This window comes from Epinephelus fuscoguttatus, linkage group LG9, assembly GCF_011397635.1.
Source record: "Epinephelus fuscoguttatus linkage group LG9, E.fuscoguttatus.final_Chr_v1".
NCBI classification, from domain to species: Eukaryota; Metazoa; Chordata; class Actinopteri; order Perciformes; family Serranidae; genus Epinephelus; species Epinephelus fuscoguttatus.
Window position 1 is genome coordinate 28,948,848 of NC_064760.1, and position 18,141 is coordinate 28,966,988.

Sequence of the window (18,141 nt, forward strand, 5' to 3'; positions counted from 1 at the left end):
TGGGACATAGGCCAATCCATACCTAAGATGGTTTCTGTCATTTTAGGCAGCTCTTATAACGCCGATGTTTGTTCAAGTGTTCATTTGTCTGATAGGTTTGGTTTTAATTAGTTATTTGATGTTACAGTGTGTTTGGGATCAGTGTGTCAGGCGGATGTATGGGCAGGCCAGGAACTCAATATCTTGGTTCCAGTTTCTGAAGACTCTGGCTCCAAATTATGTCAGCCGTATCCAGGATGTTTTGGGTTAATTTTTGGACAGTGAGAAGAAGTGGAGACACGCTGTCCATCTTTATATACAGTCATTGGTTCTGTACCAGTGTAATGACCTTCTCAATGTAATGGCCTTTTTACAAACAACCATCAAGACTTCCAACAGCCAACCAATATCTGTCTTCTCTTAACAATGTATTTCCTGTCATATAACCAAAGTCCAGTACTTCACATGACCAAATTTTGATAATAGTCATGAACATTTCCCAACAACTGTACAAGTTTAGGACAAAGTCGAAATACAAGGGAACGGTCTACATTTGTTCCTCCACATTTTCTCCAACATGGATGTGCCGTAGGCAAGTATATGCCCCTAATTTTGGGTGTAATAAAGAATCTAATTACATTTTTCCAACAGAGTTCTGTGCAAGTAGGTGTTTCTGCTCTGTTATCTAATGTGAAGCCAGAAAGAAGCCAATTTTATCGAGTATTCACCTGAACAGAATAATGAGATATGAGTCCTGCTAAAGTAAGATCCAGAGGGGAAAAATTTATAAGTGTTAGTGTGTGAGAGTGTGTGTATGCCCAGGGTAGGCGGGTGGGCAGCTGCACTGTTGTGTAAACGCGTGCATCACCTGTGTAGGTGTACTCACACACCTGACATTTGGTGGAGAGGCTGGTTGTCTTTGAACCAGGAAAGGCGAGGCAGAGGTCTGCCCTCCACATCGCACTCCATCCGCAGGGACTCAGTCACATTCACTGTCTGGTTGGTAAGGCTGAGCTTGTAGCGTGGCGCCTCCGGGGCTACGGAAAGGGAGCAGGATAGGGAAAGGGAAATCAACACTAGCACTTGTCGGCACTGATGTGAACACAACTGTCAATGTTCATGCAATTTTACCTTAGGGTCTCACAAAATTGAAAAAGGGCAAAAGTCAGAAAATTCTATTAAAATATACATCTATCCTCCAGGCATTGATGCAGGGTTACAGCACACAACATGAATGAAGCAGGAATTTGTTTGTGTATTTTTGCCTTACAGCACCTCAGCACTGTTTTCTGTCACTATTGATGCTCTGCAAACACCAGGTACTCTCTCCATTACGTGTGGATGTGGGTATCAGGCTGCGTGGGCTTTGTGAGAGTATGTATTTTTAAGCCTCCAGCGTCTCAGCAACAGCTGCTAGTGTGTTTCCGCTGCCAAAGGTTGAGCCTTTCTCTATAATTAGCCATGGTTGAGAGTGACTACTCTTTATGCCGGACAATGTGTGTATGTCTGTATCTGGGGCTTTCATCTCTTTTATCTCTCACCTTTTACAGAGATGTATCTGAACAGGCACTGTTTCTCCCCATTCCGCCTGCTCTGAGCCTCACACACATAATGACCCTCATCCTCCAGCTGTACCGAGGGGATGGTGAAGTCCAGGACCCAGCTGTTGGAAGGCCCCTGAAAGGAAAGCTGGCCGTCAAGGCTGTCAGCGTAGAGGTGCACGCTCCTGCAGTCCAGCTCCTGGGGCTTGCCCTGCTTGCCCTGCAGGGCCTGGGGGTTGAGGCGATACCACTGCAGATGCTCATAGGTGTAATTGTCAGCGCTGCAGCTGAGGGAAACTTTGTCCTGCTTTAGAAGATTCTCCGACGGCTCAACATCCACACTGAACCCCTCAGGGATGGCTTTGAAGATAAAGAGAAGGGTAGGTTGGGAGGTTAGGCAAGATTGAACTTGTGCACTGAATATTAATGAAAATTATTCCTTTAGAGAATACTTTACCCCCAAAACAATCATTTGTATATCATTTACTCACCCCATATTACATTGTATTTGCCTCCATTGAACAAAGAATCCAAAAACTGGAGAAAATTCTTGATGAATTGAAGTCATAGGTGCCCATGTTTTACAACAGCAAAGCTACAATATCACAACACACAATGTTCACAAAGTCTCACAAAACTTGTGCAGTATAATCTTAGTCTCATTTATCCAGTCATATGCTCAGTACTTCTCAAACAGGCAGCCCTTTCCAATAGGGAACCAAGCTAAAAGTGAAACTTATCTATGCTCTCTTCAAAGCCAGACTCCATTGACAAAAACAGTAATTTTACCTCACTAAACACAGGAGCTACAGGTCGACCGCTGCCTCAGTCATTAAGTTCATCTGTGTTATTGCCTGACTTTGGTGTTTTCAAGGGTTAGTGTGGATTCACCAAAGTCACAAAATAACACAAACAAACAAACAGACTGAGGCAGCGGTACACCAGCAGCTCCTGTGTTCAGTGAGGTAAAATTACTGTTTTTGTCAATGGACTCTGGCTATGAAGAGTGCATAGCTAAGTTTCACTTTTAGTTCAGTTTCTTGTTGGAAAGAACTGTCTGTTTGGGAAGCACTGAGATTAATGAGACTTGGACTATACTGCACAAGTTGTGTGAGAGTTTGTAATCAGTTTGTTTGGATATAGCTTTGCTGTTGTTAAATGTGGACCCCTATGACTTTAGCTCATCGAGAATTTTCTCCAGTTTTGGATTTTTCATTTCCGGTGGAGGCATGTGAGAAAAACAACACAGGGTGAGAAATTGATACATAAATGAGAGGTGAAGTATTCCTTTAAAGCGTTGGTTTACCCAAATTACAAGAAAACAAATCAACATTTTTTAACTTAAATCCCATGGTGCTTCCTGGGCTTGTGCAAGAGGGGCATTTTTAATAAGCCATCCATGTAGAGAGTAATGTGGCTCTTGAATTTTCTAAATGTAATTTTCCAATGCTGGGAGGAACACTAATTCTCTGTCACCTCCACTGTAATAGGGTGAACCTCAGAGATGTAATCTCAGCAAATAAAACCACAATTATATGCATGGCTACATAACACTAGAGAGGATTTAAGGGGGAACAGACAATTTAATTATTCTGTGTTCTGTGTTCTTCATAGTCAACTTACTGGTTACATAGAAGTAGATCAGCCGCTCATCTTTGCCGACTTTGTTTTCAGCAGAGCACTTGTACATGACGGAAACACTGGCGTTGCCAATCTGAAGCCTGCTCACTGTCTGTGAGGTAAGAAAAGGTGGATGAGACTTTATTTCATCTGGAGGAAACGCGCATGTTCTAAAAGGAAGTGCAGTCTGCTGTCATGTAATTGGTTGTGAGCTGACACGAACCAGACTTTGTGCTGACAGGCCAACAAGAAACAAACTTCCTCAGGTGTGACTGGATAACCATCAGGACTGTGTGTGTGTGTGTGTGTGTGTGTGTGTGTGTGTGTGTGTGTGTGTGTGTGTGTGCCTGTGTCTGTGAGTGCTTATCGTGTGATAATTTCCTCTTATGTTTGTGGTGGATAAATGTACAGACATGTGTATGGGCACATGCACCCTTTGCATGCAAGCCTGGATGTGTTTATAACCAGTCGTTACAGGAAGTCTGCAGAGGAAGGCTGTTCTAAATATTTCTGCTGTGGAAATGGCTCGTGATTGACAAATTTTGTTATGGAGCTCAGAATTTGGGACGCTTACATAAAAACATCACAGTTCACAGATAAGTCCACTTACATAAATGCCTTCTTTTCTGGGCTACATCCTAATCATATTCGGTTGCTCTGTTATGGAAATTTCAATCCTATCATTAATCATTTAATTACTGAATTACATTGTGGTTTGATTTAAATTAAGGAATAGGTGGGCTTTTACACAGAACGGCAGTGACAATCAAACAGCAGTGATGAACCTTTTGTCGACCATCCACCACTTCAACCGACGTTTCGATGGCCTCAATTTCATTCATGGCGTTTTCCGAGTTAATGTCCTGCCAGTTCTGACAGTCTGCGATCCTGTCATTCTGGCCCTTCCTGTCTCGTCGGACCCTGGAGAGAAGCACAGACGCATTCATGACATCTCCCCCTCATTGACATGCATAGCAGAGAGTGGGCAGTGGGGAGAATATAGAAGCACATCAAACCAGACATCCCGAGGTTTTATGAGATTTTTTTTTCTCATGCATTGGGTTGCATTTCAGATCTGAACATTACCTTGGCATTCCAAAGCCAACGCAATTATGCTAAGTGTCCTGGCAACTAATGGAATAAGTATTTCATCATAATTTCTATTATGAAGATCCACAGTGTGAACATCATAGCAGAACTAATGAAACATGAAATGGAATTCTGTATTGCATTTTACCCTAAAGGCAGCACACAAATATTCAACATTAACAGAAGGTAATCAGGGTCAGTTTCATTTTACCGTCTTCAAACAGTATACATGCTTAAATAAATTAAATCATTATACATATGCATAAACCATTTATTTGAGAGATTATCTTACGTGGATGAAAGAGCCTGTTTTTATTCCCTCAGAATATTATATTGTCAACAAAACTGCTGGTCATGACTGTTATATAAGATGCTACAGCTAATATTAGCTTACATACACACACACATTCTTGTACTTCTAATTTTGTGAGGACCCTCACTGACAATGCATTCCTAGCTCCGAACCCCCCTAACCCTAACCCCTAACCTTACCTTAACTACTAAACGCCTGACCCTAACCCTAACCTAAACCTAATTCTACCCTGAACCCTAAAACAAAGTCTTAACCCTCAAACAGGCCTCTGAAAAAGTTAGGACCAGCCCAAATGTCCTCACTTTGCAAAAATGTCCTCACTGTATTGCTAAAATATATTCTTTGGTCCTCACTGTGTAGCTTATACAAGTACATGCACACACACACCCTTGTCTGTTTTCATCACTTGAGAGAACATTGCGTTGTTTTACATTACTTCTCTAAAGACTTTTCCTGACAGGGCCACAGCTATGTTTGAGGTCTCCAAAGACATGGGAATTTGGGGGTTTGGTGAAATTCTTCAGTTGCACATATATTATCCACGTTGGTTTTTAGCCAAAACAGTGAGGCTGTAAAAATGGCAATGTAGGTCAGAAGTTGCCAAGAAATAGTCCAGCACATGACCACAACTTTCAAGTCTTTATGCTAAGCTAACCTAATTGTGTCCTGGCAGTAGCTTCATACTTAGTGTACAGACATGACAGCGATTTCGATCTACTCTCCTTGTTCATGAAAGTAAATAAGTGGAATCCAAGGATGATATGGGAGAAAGACCTGTGTTGTAAATTAGATGAAAAAACATGGGAGAGGATTATTTTCAGCACCAGGGAATATATCAGAGACGCCAAAGGTAAATTTATTCAATATAAAATTCACATATATTATCACACTCCAATGAGACTTCATATTATGGGCCTTTTTGAAGGTGATCTATGTTGGGAATGTAGAAAAGAACGTGGCACATATATGCATGCATTATGGGAATGTTCTGGGGTTTCTCCCCTGTGGAGGAACATTGTTTTATTATACTGGTAAATGGTCAGAATGTGAAATGCCCAGCACCAAGACTATGTCTCCTTGGTGACAAAACTGTAGTGCTAAAATTAAATAAATTTGTATTTAGAATATTAAAAATTGGCCTTATAAGCTGTGCTCAGATGATTCTAAGGTGTTGGAAGAAGCCTCAAACTCCTACACTCAATATGTGGATGGTTCAAATGATGGAAAGTACTGCTTGTGAAGTGATGTTGGGAAGATTAAATTGGAAAAATGATATGGTTAATGAACAATGGGCCAGTTGCAGCGGATACATGTCTGGAGGGAACAATTTGATCATGCAAAGACAGTGATGATGTGGTATAGTACACTTGTAAGTGACACGTTGCACTAATGACTGGCTCACCACTGCAACTGAATAGCTTCCTCTCCTCCATTAGTGTCTGTTTGTATTTGCTAGACCTCCTGCCTGTTTGTTTTTGTTTTTGATTGCCATCTCATTTTGTTAATGACTTTGTTAATTGGAATTACAAAAAAGAAAGTAAATAAGTGTATTTCTCATTATATATCAAACTATTCCACAAACTAAAAACAAGTCTTGACACCTTGTGAGGACCTGCTTATTGTACCCACATGGGAGTTCCTACAATTTGTAAGTGTGAGCATATATTTCAAATATAGTCCATGCAATATGGCTAATATAGACACCACCCTCATCATATGAGACTATCCACTCTGAAGGGTGAACACCACCTTAAGTCTAGGAAAGTTCAATTGATATTCAAAGCTAGACACCAGAGAAGTAAATCGAAAACTTGCGATGTCATAAGTAAAGAGTCTGGAGCTGCTCCATAGACAATGAATGGCAGCCTGATTTTTGGACCCACAGAATGTTTGTTCTCTTCTTGACATCCAAATGAGCTTTATTCACAAGTGAATAGCGCTAAATACATGTGTAAACAACAACTCACATTGTGATCCAATCACTCAAACCACTTGCAGAGGTGCTCTGAGATGGATTTGATTTGAGATATCTTTTGTATTGTAAAGGCAAATGCATCCTGATGCAACCCCGACAAGGACTATGCCATCAGTGCAGGACGTGATGGTTGTTTTAAGTGTTGTGTGACCGACCATTGATTTGGGCGACGTAAGGAGAAGTGTTGGATGTGTTGACAACAATATCAGCTGTACTGACACATCCAATATCAAGCATGTTAGCAAGTAACAGTGGACGATGTGTCACAGCTGTCAACTTGTGATGGGATTAGCAAAACACTGTCAATACCATATATAAACAGGCTCTATAACATCTTTACCAATTCACTGTCAATGGAGCAGTTCCAGACTTCATACTTAAAATCATAACTTAGAGCTTTAGTACTCTTGATTTTGGATTTCGGAGACAGTTGCTCATGTTTACTAATATTTTTGGACTGCCTGAGGTCATAGGTATATTATGTATGATTTTTGAAAATGGGCGTAGTTCCCATTAAAGTTCTGCAGAGGATGGTGCTCAAAACAACTACGGTGAATTCAGTATCCTGTTCATGGACACTATATACTTCGACATCAAGTTAAAAAAATAAAATTCAATTCTGACCGCACACGCCAGATAAGGTCAACACGGCCATGCCTCAGACGGCGCCCGTGAAATGTCACATGTACATGAGACAGAGCATGAACTAAAACATCTGGGGCCAAAGTTGAGGCAAAACTGCCACTGCTGTGCGTGTCTGAGTGTGCAGTCTAGGCGCCTCGTGTTGCATGCCCACATGAAAAGGTCAAGAGAACAGCAATAACTTCAAAAATTAAGCCTTGGAGGAAAATGGAGGCAGGTGAATATTAGAGGGATATTCAGGAGAAGCGGCAACAATACCGGGGCTTATAGGGATAGAATATAATCCATTATATCGTGTTGTGGGATTTAGCGCAGATGGAGAAGGGGAGGATATGCCGAGGGCGATGCCTGATAATAATTTTGCATGTTTGTGTGTCTTTGCGTGTGTTTGTCGGTATTTATGTGCACTGAAGTGTGTGTTTGTTATAACAGATGAACTCAAACGCAGCGCGGTCGTGTATGTGTATCTCTGACATGTAAATGAGCAGGTGAGTCTGTGTGCGCGTGTGTGTGTTTGCCTATGTATGTCAGAAAGTAAGACAGCTGTGTGAGAGCTGTGCTACGGCAGATCAGCTGCAGGGTTGCAGACACATTATTACTGTGTGTGTGTGTGGGGGGGGGGGGGGGGATTTTGAACAGACACACTGTCCTTTCGTCTTCTCTTTCCTCTATTTACCTCTCCTCCACCTTCCTCTTTATTGCTGCTCTTTTCATCCACCTCCACATCCCTTTTCCCACCACCTCCTTCTTCATCATCTCCTCCCTCTCTTCTTCACTCCAGAGCCAGTGGATAATTTCACACTGACCTCTTCCTCTTATTTGGTCCCCACGTAACGCTTCATGCACTGCATCCCACACCTCTCTTCTTTTCTGTCCCATTCCATCAAACCTTATCTGCTCCCACACTGGTTATACAGACATTGTAAAAAAATAAATAAATAAAAAATTATCAGTGCTGTGTGTAACTATGTGCTCTTACAGTCTGCTTGCAGTGCTGTTGAAGACACACGGGCCCCAGGCCCTCCACTGCCAGCTGACTTTGGGAGTGGGGAGACCATAGGCGGTGCATGTTAGAGTCTGGCTGCTACCACTGGGGTAAGGACTGGATGGGTCCGCCACTTCTTTCTCATGGATCTGTGGGGGAACTGGGGAAAAGGAGAGGCAATGAAGCCATCCAGCTGGCCAGACATAATATTTAGGGTCATAGACCTACTCCAGGATATATAAATTGGGCAGAACAGGGACACACCCAGGCCAGGACTATTTGCTAATAACACAGCTAAAACAAATAAAGAGAAAATCACCCAAATACTCTTCATACACGGCTATGAGATGTATGAGACCACTACAAAACAGAGAAGAAACACTGGTTGGGATAAAATGAAGAGAAACTCAACACGGAAATGACTACATCTCTGCTTCAGCCGCTTTAATTATATCAAAATATGGTGCAAATTTTAAGCAAAGACTGCACAGGTAATTATGTTGACATAGACTACTTGTGGTAAATATTCTTAGGAAGGTACAAGAGAGTAAAAGTAACTAATCCTCAAGCGTAGGCACATCCTGACATTTCACTGTAGCTCCCCACCTTATTTATCATTAATGATGCCTTCATGTACTTTGCATTTCCAGGCCCCACTGCTCTGTCATTCAATCTATCACCATCACCCCTTTGCACATTGTTTGTTTACTGATGCAACATTTAAGCTTCTGCAGTATTTCAGCTAATATTTTTTTCATTTCCACAAATCCAATCCACACTTTGACTGATATTATGAATAATATACTGATCAAAATACTTCCATAGTTGTGCAAACACTCCACGTTCCTTGCTTAGACAAACAGTAAACCTCTAGAGTTTTGTAGCAGGAATGTTAACTGTTGTGCATTCTTTTATGTTTTATACACAAAACATCTGTTGTGATTTTCCCTGAGGCCACACAGAGCGACAGACTAGTTACCGTTGACAACAAGCGTGATGTTGAGCCTCTTCTCCAGCGCGGCTGCGCTGTTCTTCAGCACCACCGCATAGAGCCCAGAATCCTCCTGACAAACATCCTTAATCTCCAAAGCGTGGTTTAGGTGCATCCTCATCCTTTTCATCTTGAACTCTGGGCGCTGGTTTATCAGCTTGCCATCTTTATACCTGGACATAGAAAACACAGCTGCTACAGCACAGGAAACACTCCAGGGGCCTCATTACAGAACGTCTCTAAGTCTTAACTCATGTCTTATCTCACTTTGGTGCTACAGAAATATGTTTCCTAACTGCATTTTGGAAAAAACAATCCTATATATCTTCGGATAGGAATCCAACCTTGACAGACGCACAGGTGAGGAAGTGAGACCCTGTCCTACTACTCAGAATAACTGCCAAAAATTGCAGCAGCATTGTTGAAAAGTCTGTATGGCAATGACAGTGAAGACAGGAAACAACATGAATGTATAATGCTTTTAAAGCCACTCAAACAGTTTGATGATGCTTTGAATTTTGGATCATGTATTAATGGGTATAACGTGTATCGACTGCCAAGACAATTAATTTTGGATTTGATCCATGTGCTAAGTCTGGCTCTGGAGAGGCCCACAAGGAGGCATGGCACTCTGCCAGTGGTCATACAGATCACAATTGCACAGCTTTGCGTTTCATGCACCCTCACAGAGGTCACCCAAGCTATCTGTTCTCTGGCGCTGCAATGTATACGTTACCCACAAGAAGAAGACGTACCATAAATCAAGGCCAGTGAGACTTGAGAGCTGTTGATACTATAGCTTGTCCATACTGAGTAACCCACTGGTTCTTTCTAATCAAATATTCAGACAGGACGAGTGCCAACTGAAGAATCAAATGAACAGTTATAGTGATGATTTCTTAACGTAAGATATGACGTCAGAGACAGGATAGGACACAGCCATGAGTATAGGAATTGATTCTGTAATAGGAAGATGGATTTTCTTTGCTATGTTTGAAACTTCAGTTAAGACAGGATAAGCAGTTAGGATAATTTCCTACAATGAGCCCCCAGCTGAGTTGCTGTGCCCTAAATTAATCTGTAAACCTAAGCAGTATGAAGCGTAATTATGCTTTTGAAAATTGCCCATTACATTTAATGAAGACGCCAGAGTCTCATCTTACCATTGTGTTTCAGGTGCGGGGAAGGCAGACACATTCACTTGTAATTTGAAGGACTTCTGGCCAGCCGTTACCTCTACCGCAGGTCCATGTCTGTAGTTGAGGCTGATGAATGGCTTTTCTGGAAGAAGAGACAGAGAGAAATCTTCTGAGCATCAAACACTCGGCTGCTGTGGGATCAAAACTTGAGCTGAAATATCTCAAATCACATCACTGTTTACTCACACAGTATCTTCACCTAATTGTGTTGCTAGTTAAATGATGATTACACACGAGGTGGTTAAAGAAGTTTTATGGATATCTAAACACATTTTCTTGCTGTGATTCTTGGGGTGACCATTGCAATCAGAGCCACCATTCAAGCCTAAAGCACTAAATATGTGGTAGATTTTTGGTGGATTATTCCTTTACAGCAAGACCACATGCACATGATTTTTAAATGATAAATTCTTCATTCTATTTAAATGTAAATTATAAGCAATGAAATAACCTTGTTCAGTTAAGTATACTCTGGATTTTTTTCCCAGTTGAGCCATCCTTGGTTCGACCATGTAGCTTATGGTGACTAATGTAAGGTAATGGTAGCAATGTAAAGCTACACTTTTACTGCTCTATTATACAATGACTAATACATAGTCATCTGCATACCATTATGTAATACATTTTAGCATTTACCAGTATCCCATAATTGCAAGTAACATAGGCCTGCTATGTTTTTAAAATTCAGTACAGACCTTCATGGACTTTTCACGTGGTGCTACAAGGTTCTTTTTCTTGGTTGTGAGTGAGATGTCTCGACAGTTACTGAATAGCTTGCCATAAAATGTGGTTCAGATTTTCACATTTAGTCTTGTTAATATGTGCAGATGCTCATGATTAAAGGAATACTTTTTGAATTGGGGTTGTATGAGGTATTTATTCAGTCAGTGTTTTATAACCTATAGATGGCGGAAACAGTCAGGAGCACCTCCATGTAAGCTCAGGAATGTACTGCTGTGGACGGGAGCAGCAGCAAAATGTATTTTAGCCAAATAAAAAAGGCCCACCTGAGAGATAGTTTTATGTGAGTTTCGTGAATCCAAACTAACCCTTTACAAAACCACAAACTAACTGAGGCAGAGGTAGACCAACATCAATTACTGTTTTGGTGAAAGGAGTCTGGTGGCTTTAAAGAGAGAGCAGATAATGACTTAAGCTCCCAATCGAAGGGATGTCTGATGGCAAGGTAAAGGAGTGAAAATGTTCTGAATATAGCCTACATTTAAATTGATATTGAGTTTTTAAGGTAGCCTTTTTTAGGCGGCTAAAATATGTTTTTGCTGCTGCATCCATCCATGGCACCACATTGCTTAGCTTCTGTGGTAGTGTTCTTACCTGTTTCTCCAAAGTGGGGCCATGCTGAATTCCTTCTATTGTAGGCAATACACTGACTACAGATAAGTGCCCACTTCAACAGATCTGAACTTTCCCTTTACTGTGATATTTAGGATTTATTGAACAAGAGGATGGCCAATTAGTACTGCTCTGAACTATTGCTTACCATAAACTATGACCTGAGTTTGTTGGGTTTGTGTTGTGTCCATGCTGGTGACGTTGCAGCTGTACGGGCCAGTGTCCGTGACATTGACACTGTGGATGGTCAGGATGCTGACAGCCTCTGTGGCGTGAGACAGGGCTTCCCTGTGGGGCTTAGTGTCCTCCCAACTGTTCGGCTGGTGAGATTAAATGAAATTCAGGTGTTTAATTTACTGATGCCATTGAATGTGTGACCAACTGTTGCTGCTATGTACCTGTTTGCGAGGGTAAGACCATCGAATGTCCACTCCAGCGTTGAACTCCACCAACGCTGTGCAGTTCAGGGTGAGGGCCTCCCCCACGATCAGCTCGACTGGGTCTTCAGGAAACAGCTTGACATCATAAACCCGACTTCCTGTCCGGGAAAGAGAAAAAGGGGAGGGGGTGGCAGAAACGGAGGGAGGGGGAGACAGTGAGAGAGGTCACGGTGACATCGTCAGCAGATTTTCCTTCCTTGCAGGACCAGAGGAAATGACTTTCCTTTGGACCAGAGGAGCCATCCTACCATAAAGAAGCTGTCCCTCACAAGCTTGCACTATTTCCATTCATGTGTCAAAGTATATATCAGTGAAGGAAATTAAAGTGGAATATAGAGAAGCCTCAATTCAAGATAAGACAGAAGAAGCACGAAAGCTCTGGACACTGGCCAGTGTCTCTGATATTCAAGCCACCTCTCTCTGCAGTCTCTGGAAATGACACAGGGTGTAAGAACAGCATGACTGCTGGTGATATCTGTGCAGCAGACTGTGATTGCCTGATTGTTTAAACGCTCCATTAGCGTTCAGAGTGAAGACTCGCTCTCAGTTTCTCCTCTGACTGATGCTGCTGTTACTTTTGGCCCAGCAGCAGCGGGTATAGTTTCCTTTCACCCTCTGAAGTGAGAGGTGAATGATCTCGCACAACACAGCAAAGAGCCTCCGGGTCCCTCAGAGTTCACTCCCAACAAAAGTGAGCCTCGACATGAAATCTCAGCATCTTAGTTCTTTTCAATTTAATTATGCCCTCCCTTCTCTTCCCTTTCTTCCTTTTCTTTTAATTCTGCTGGCATAATGGCACACGTCCCCCACATTAAAAAGGGAGTTGTATTTTTCTGAGGAAATGATATAATGAAATAAAATCCTTCAAATTGTCAGCATTAAGGCGTAATTGGTTCACTGGCTGCCACGCAGAATTATGGTGGCGGCGCAGTCCTTCTAGCACCACCTTTGATTTCCTCACTAATTTCTCTTTCAACAAGAGCAGAGCTTCAAATCTAATTTCAATATTTGCACTGAGTCTGTCCTCTTTTTGTAGCTGCTGAAAAAAAGGTTTGTATGTTTTTGTTCACGTTTTTGCTGGAACACAGGAGGAGACTGAACCCTTTAAACCTCTGTGGTTACACACAGATATGTTTTTTTTACCTGTCAGGTGGATCAGGTAGCTGGGAGACTGATACTCTTTGCCTCCCAGCGTGGCGATGCAGGTGATTCCGATGAGCATCGGCATACTGTCCACAATGTGTCTGGGAATGGACCAGCCTCTCTTGTTGTCCCATGTCATCCCGCTCTTCTCCAGAGGCGTGGGATACTGAGAAGACATGCATATTAGAAAAGAAAATTGCTCAAATGATCAAATCAAGCATTGCCTGACAGTTTCAATTGGAGGAATAGAGTGTGAGAAATCTGTGGTGAGTACAAACCGCGTAGAGGGTGACGTTCAGATCAGGCACCGTGACCAGGCACGGCACTGTGACGTGGGTGGTGAAGCGGGTGACTAAAATGGTCTTCAGGTCATTTTCATCTCTTCTGAGGAAGGGCCTCTCGGGGTCTGGGTGCAGAATTAAACAGGGAGCTGTTAAAGGGTAACCCTGATAGCAGCCGGGGATAATGGCAGCTATTACAGAGGTAACTTCATCAGCGGACAGTCACGAATTTCGCAGCTTGATAATGACCCCCACAGACAGGCTATGTGGCGTTTATCATTATCACCGTGTGATGCAACAGCTCAGTCTGTCCCCACACAGTAAATAGCATTAAGAAGTGCTATTACATGTCAGCTGTGAGCCCGACAGCCGAGGGCTTTGTTCCTCCTCTGAACAGTGCTGCAAGCTCTCTGTTAGTCGAAAATATCTCTCCTGTGTTTCTTCCTGAGCACCTTGATGTTTCCCTTTTTATTGTCTCTGACTCAAAGCTATAGCAGGAGGGCTTCGGGAGACATCACAGCAATTGTGCCACCAATTTACATTGCAGCTGTTATCACTACAAAACCTCATATTCCCACAGCATGAGCCCACACTATTAGACAAATGCTTATCTCTCAGGCTTTCCTGTCAACACCATCGACTTTTGTACAGCAGCCACAGATGTTGTGTGACTACTTCACTTCTTTTCTTATTTCTTTCTCCTCACGATAAGCCTTCTTATTATTTTCGTACTTTTTTTCCAAAGCTCATATATCTGCCCCACGGTGGTCTGAATTCACACAGGTACCAGAAATAATACACAACTCCTCACAGTTTAAGTTCTTCACAATAAATCACTGCAGGTGTTAGAGTGTAATCGGTATTGTAAGAGGAGATGTCGCGCCTGGGGCGTGAGGAGTTTGCAAACCACTGGGGATATGAGCCTGGGTGTGAGTGTGAAAAGGTGTGTGTCAGGGGAAGTGTTTGTGTATTTTACATAAGCCTATGTGCAGGGCCGGTCCTAGACTTTTGGGGGCCTTAAGCAGGGTTTTGTTCGGGGGACCCTCTCATTGTAGCATGTTGCCACTTCAACTGGCACTGAGCCAACTTGTGTATCTAAAATATTAGTTTAAGCATACATTACGTACAGTTAACATAGTATTTGTCTATTACGCCCAACACTATTAATGGTCCTTCTCTGGGCCTTTTGCTCTGGTAAAAGAATCTCAATTGTCGTCATGTGCAAGATGTTCAAAGGTTGTAAGGATATCATACAACCAAAAAGATGTGATGCACAAGGCAACAATATGGTGAAGAATAGGCTTGGGTGGTATTTGTTTTTTCATACCTTTCTACCTGCTGAAATGTCAACAGGGTATATGGTATATGACGGTATTTGTGTGCACCGCTACCTAGTTTGTCATTTAGTTAGTTAGTTCACTATTCCAACAATCACCAGCTCTGGTTGGCAGAAATAAACCCCTAATTCACCAAGTTAGACTTGAAAATATGCTGTCTTCCCTGCTATATTGCTCTGCTGTCATTAGCTGGCTGTTTACAGTCCTGTAACGTTATCCTCAACACTCGCAGTCTTTTCCCAGTTCAGTTGCCTGATCCACCAGACTGACCTCTGGTGGCGAGTGCTGGGCACTACATGCAATACATCCTCAATACAGCCTCACCATGTGAGTTTAATAGACAGATTAGCTTCTGTATTTTTGACAGTACTGAAAATGATACCATCAGGATTTCTAAATACTGATACAGCCCAAGCCTATTGAAAAACATATATTTATCACAAATAAGGAATAATAGTGTGCAAAGTCTGGTACAGTGATTAAATGAAGAACAAAGATAAATGGAGCTCTGTTTAAATAAACTGACATTAAATTGCATGAGAAAAGGAACTAATACATTAAATCAGCGGGTAGTTTGGAGTGCTGGTTTAGTCTTATTTTAATCAAATATATTCTTTTGCTAATCAGTTATTAATCCACTGACCTTTAATTTGCTATTCCTTATGATTTCTTTTGAGAACTTTCTAAATATAATTATTTGTAGTGACAGTACATTTCAAACTGGTTGACACCTCCACCATGTAGGCAGGTAAGGACATAACATGTGGCTGTTGCAATATGAAAATAATTGTACCACTTTCTTAAAGCGACATCCAGATGTATCAGTTAAAGTCACAAGCTGCAGTTCTGGCAAACAGCTGAAGAATAGCTAGGGAACATGCTTATCCCCGTTTCTGTTAACTTTCATTTTTGTCTTTCTTTAACTTTTCACATCTAATACAACCTCAGAATGTGCTTTATAATTTTACCACAGAATCCCGGGAGTGCTTGTTTGGCCAGGGACAGCAAATTACTCACTTAGTCTACCTAAATTGTTCATTTTGCCCATCTCAAGCTTGTTTTGTCAGTAATTGTTTCCAAAATGGCACAAAACATTATCAGTTTTTTTTAGGAAGTTTCATTTCTATTTTGTTACTGTCTTGTGTTCATTAAAAGAAATTCTAGGGGGCCCTCAGGAAATGCTTTTATCACTTAATGGTGCTTGTGTGTGTGCATGTATACACACACACACACACACACACACATACAGTACATCCGTGCACAGTACAGTAATGTATGTTTTATTGTTTGGATGGTGCAGCAGAGACGGGGTAAAGTAAAGGGGGGGGGGGGTTGGCGACGTCTGCCTGTCTAACTCAATCCACATGTGTCTCTTCTCGTCCTGCCACACGCTGGGTCTAATTTATGGCTGCGATGTCATCTGCTCCTGATCAGCCCCCTGGTTAGATCTGTGGAAACTGTTTTGGCACCTTGTCAGTGGGGATAAACAGGCGTTTCACATGAGTGGACTGGTCAGCAGGAATCCCTTACATGACAATCATCTGTCTCCTCCACTCTCCCTGTCCACCCCTCTTTCTACTTTACTCCCACAGCGCATAAAGCGAGGCAAGGAAAAGTAAAGAGGCTACTCTTCAGGCCAGGCTCCAGGCTCCTAAGGTTGGTATAAAATAAAGAAAGTAGGAGTGATGGTTCTGAATCCTAATATCATATGAGTCACAGTGTAACAGCAAGGAAAAACAGTGGTAGCAAAACCAATTTCACTGTGTAGGTCTTATCAGATTTGACTCCAAAAAATGCATGAAATGTCTCTTGAGAAGGTGAATTAAAGGATGGAGGCTGCTATATTTCAGTATTAATAAATTAACAACATATCCTTTTTCTAATTACAAAATGCAATGAGCTGCTTATTCCTACCTTTATCAAACACTTTGGATCTCTAATTTCCCTAAACATTAATCCTGCCAGCTTCCAGGATGTTACTGAGGCAAAGTCAACAACTTCAAGTTCTAATAATGCAGGAGTTGCTTTGATACTGAAGTCACATTCAAACAGGAGATCTGTTTCAGTAGGATGACCATGTTGTTTGGTTTTTGTGACCCTCCCTAGAAAAAGAGAAACTGAAGATGAAAGGGTCCACACAGCCAAGATAAAGGACTACAGAGTTCAGAAAAGGTACAGGCAGCAAAATGGCCCCATAAACTGCATACTCACTACTCTATGAAATTAATTTCTAAACAGAAAAGAAAACTCATGGCTGGAAATGAGATATTTTGTTGGAAATTACATGGTTTTTCATTTCCTTGCGTCAGCACAGGGTATGTGCGTGTGTGTGTGTGTAAGTGTGACTCACCCCTGATGAAGACATAAATGCTGACGGCAGTGGTGCCGACAATGATGGCCTTGACATCTTTGTAATAGCAGCAATAGTCGCCCGTGTCCGTGGCCTGTGCCCTGTGGAGGACCAGCCTCTTGCAGTACGGCCTCCCAGGCTGCCCTGGACACTCGCTGATCAAGGCGACCCTCTGCCCAGGGGCCCGGGTGGTTGGCAGCTGGGCCTGACGGTCGGTTAAATCCTGTCTCACCAGAGTCTGATCAGGCCAGGCCCAGGCCAGAGTGTGCTGTCCCCTGAGGAGACATTAGGTCAAAGGACATGGGACATATCTGAGGTTAGTATGAGCTTTAGGGTGATAAATATCATCCACAGGTCAAATATGAAATTTAATGTACATATGAGCAGCTGACTGTTGTTTTAAAAGGGATCTATTGTGCTTTTCCATATAATGTGTTTTATATTTAGTGTTACAATAACAGTTATTTATATAAAAGTTATTTATATATATTTATATACATGGCCAAAGTTTCAAATAATGAGGTAAACATCTGTTGAAGTAATCCCTGTAATCCTACGATTCTGATTCTGAGACATACATAAATCAGTGGATATGGGGTTTTTTTTAGCATTACAACCTGCAAAATGACTTGTTTTACTGTCAGGATTTAATCCATTTGGTCTGATTTTTAAAGTCTGGAAGAGCTCACAATGAAATCATTCTATCTGCATTCAAGTTAGCAGAGCACTAAACCGGAAGCAGCCAGCTCAGCTGGTGGAAGTCTCTAGTGCGCTTTCTCTATGGACCCAATGATGTGGAAGACGCAAGTAATTTTATACCCAGGAAGTTGAACTTTTTGGCTTCATGTGCCAATTGGCAACGTTCATAGGAATGAACTGGGCCCCACCTCCAATGCTGTGTTT

The 18,141-nt window shown here is 42.0% G+C and overlaps 1 protein-coding gene across 3 annotated transcripts in view; it reads right to left on the reverse strand.

The window, feature by feature from the left end:
• Nucleotides 1–18,141, reverse strand: part of flt4 (fms related receptor tyrosine kinase 4) — a 62,598-nt gene that overhangs the window by 18,497 nt on the left and 25,960 nt on the right. For all 3 annotated transcript variants that reach the window (XM_049586095.1, XM_049586094.1, XM_049586096.1), the window contains exons 3-14: nt 17,239–17,513; nt 13,549–13,676; nt 13,271–13,436; nt 12,086–12,225; nt 11,836–12,007; nt 10,299–10,416; nt 9,124–9,308; nt 8,139–8,304; nt 3,926–4,061; nt 3,144–3,252; nt 1,521–1,880; nt 870–1,016 (exon numbers count right to left, since the gene is read on the reverse strand). In XM_049586095.1, coding sequence (XP_049442052.1) covers nt 870–1,016; nt 1,521–1,880; nt 3,144–3,252; nt 3,926–4,061; nt 8,139–8,304; nt 9,124–9,308; nt 10,299–10,416; nt 11,836–12,007; nt 12,086–12,225; nt 13,271–13,436; nt 13,549–13,676; nt 17,239–17,513 — 2,102 coding nt within the window. The remainder of the gene's footprint in view (nt 1–869; nt 1,017–1,520; nt 1,881–3,143; nt 3,253–3,925; nt 4,062–8,138; nt 8,305–9,123; nt 9,309–10,298; nt 10,417–11,835; nt 12,008–12,085; nt 12,226–13,270; nt 13,437–13,548; nt 13,677–17,238; nt 17,514–18,141) is intronic.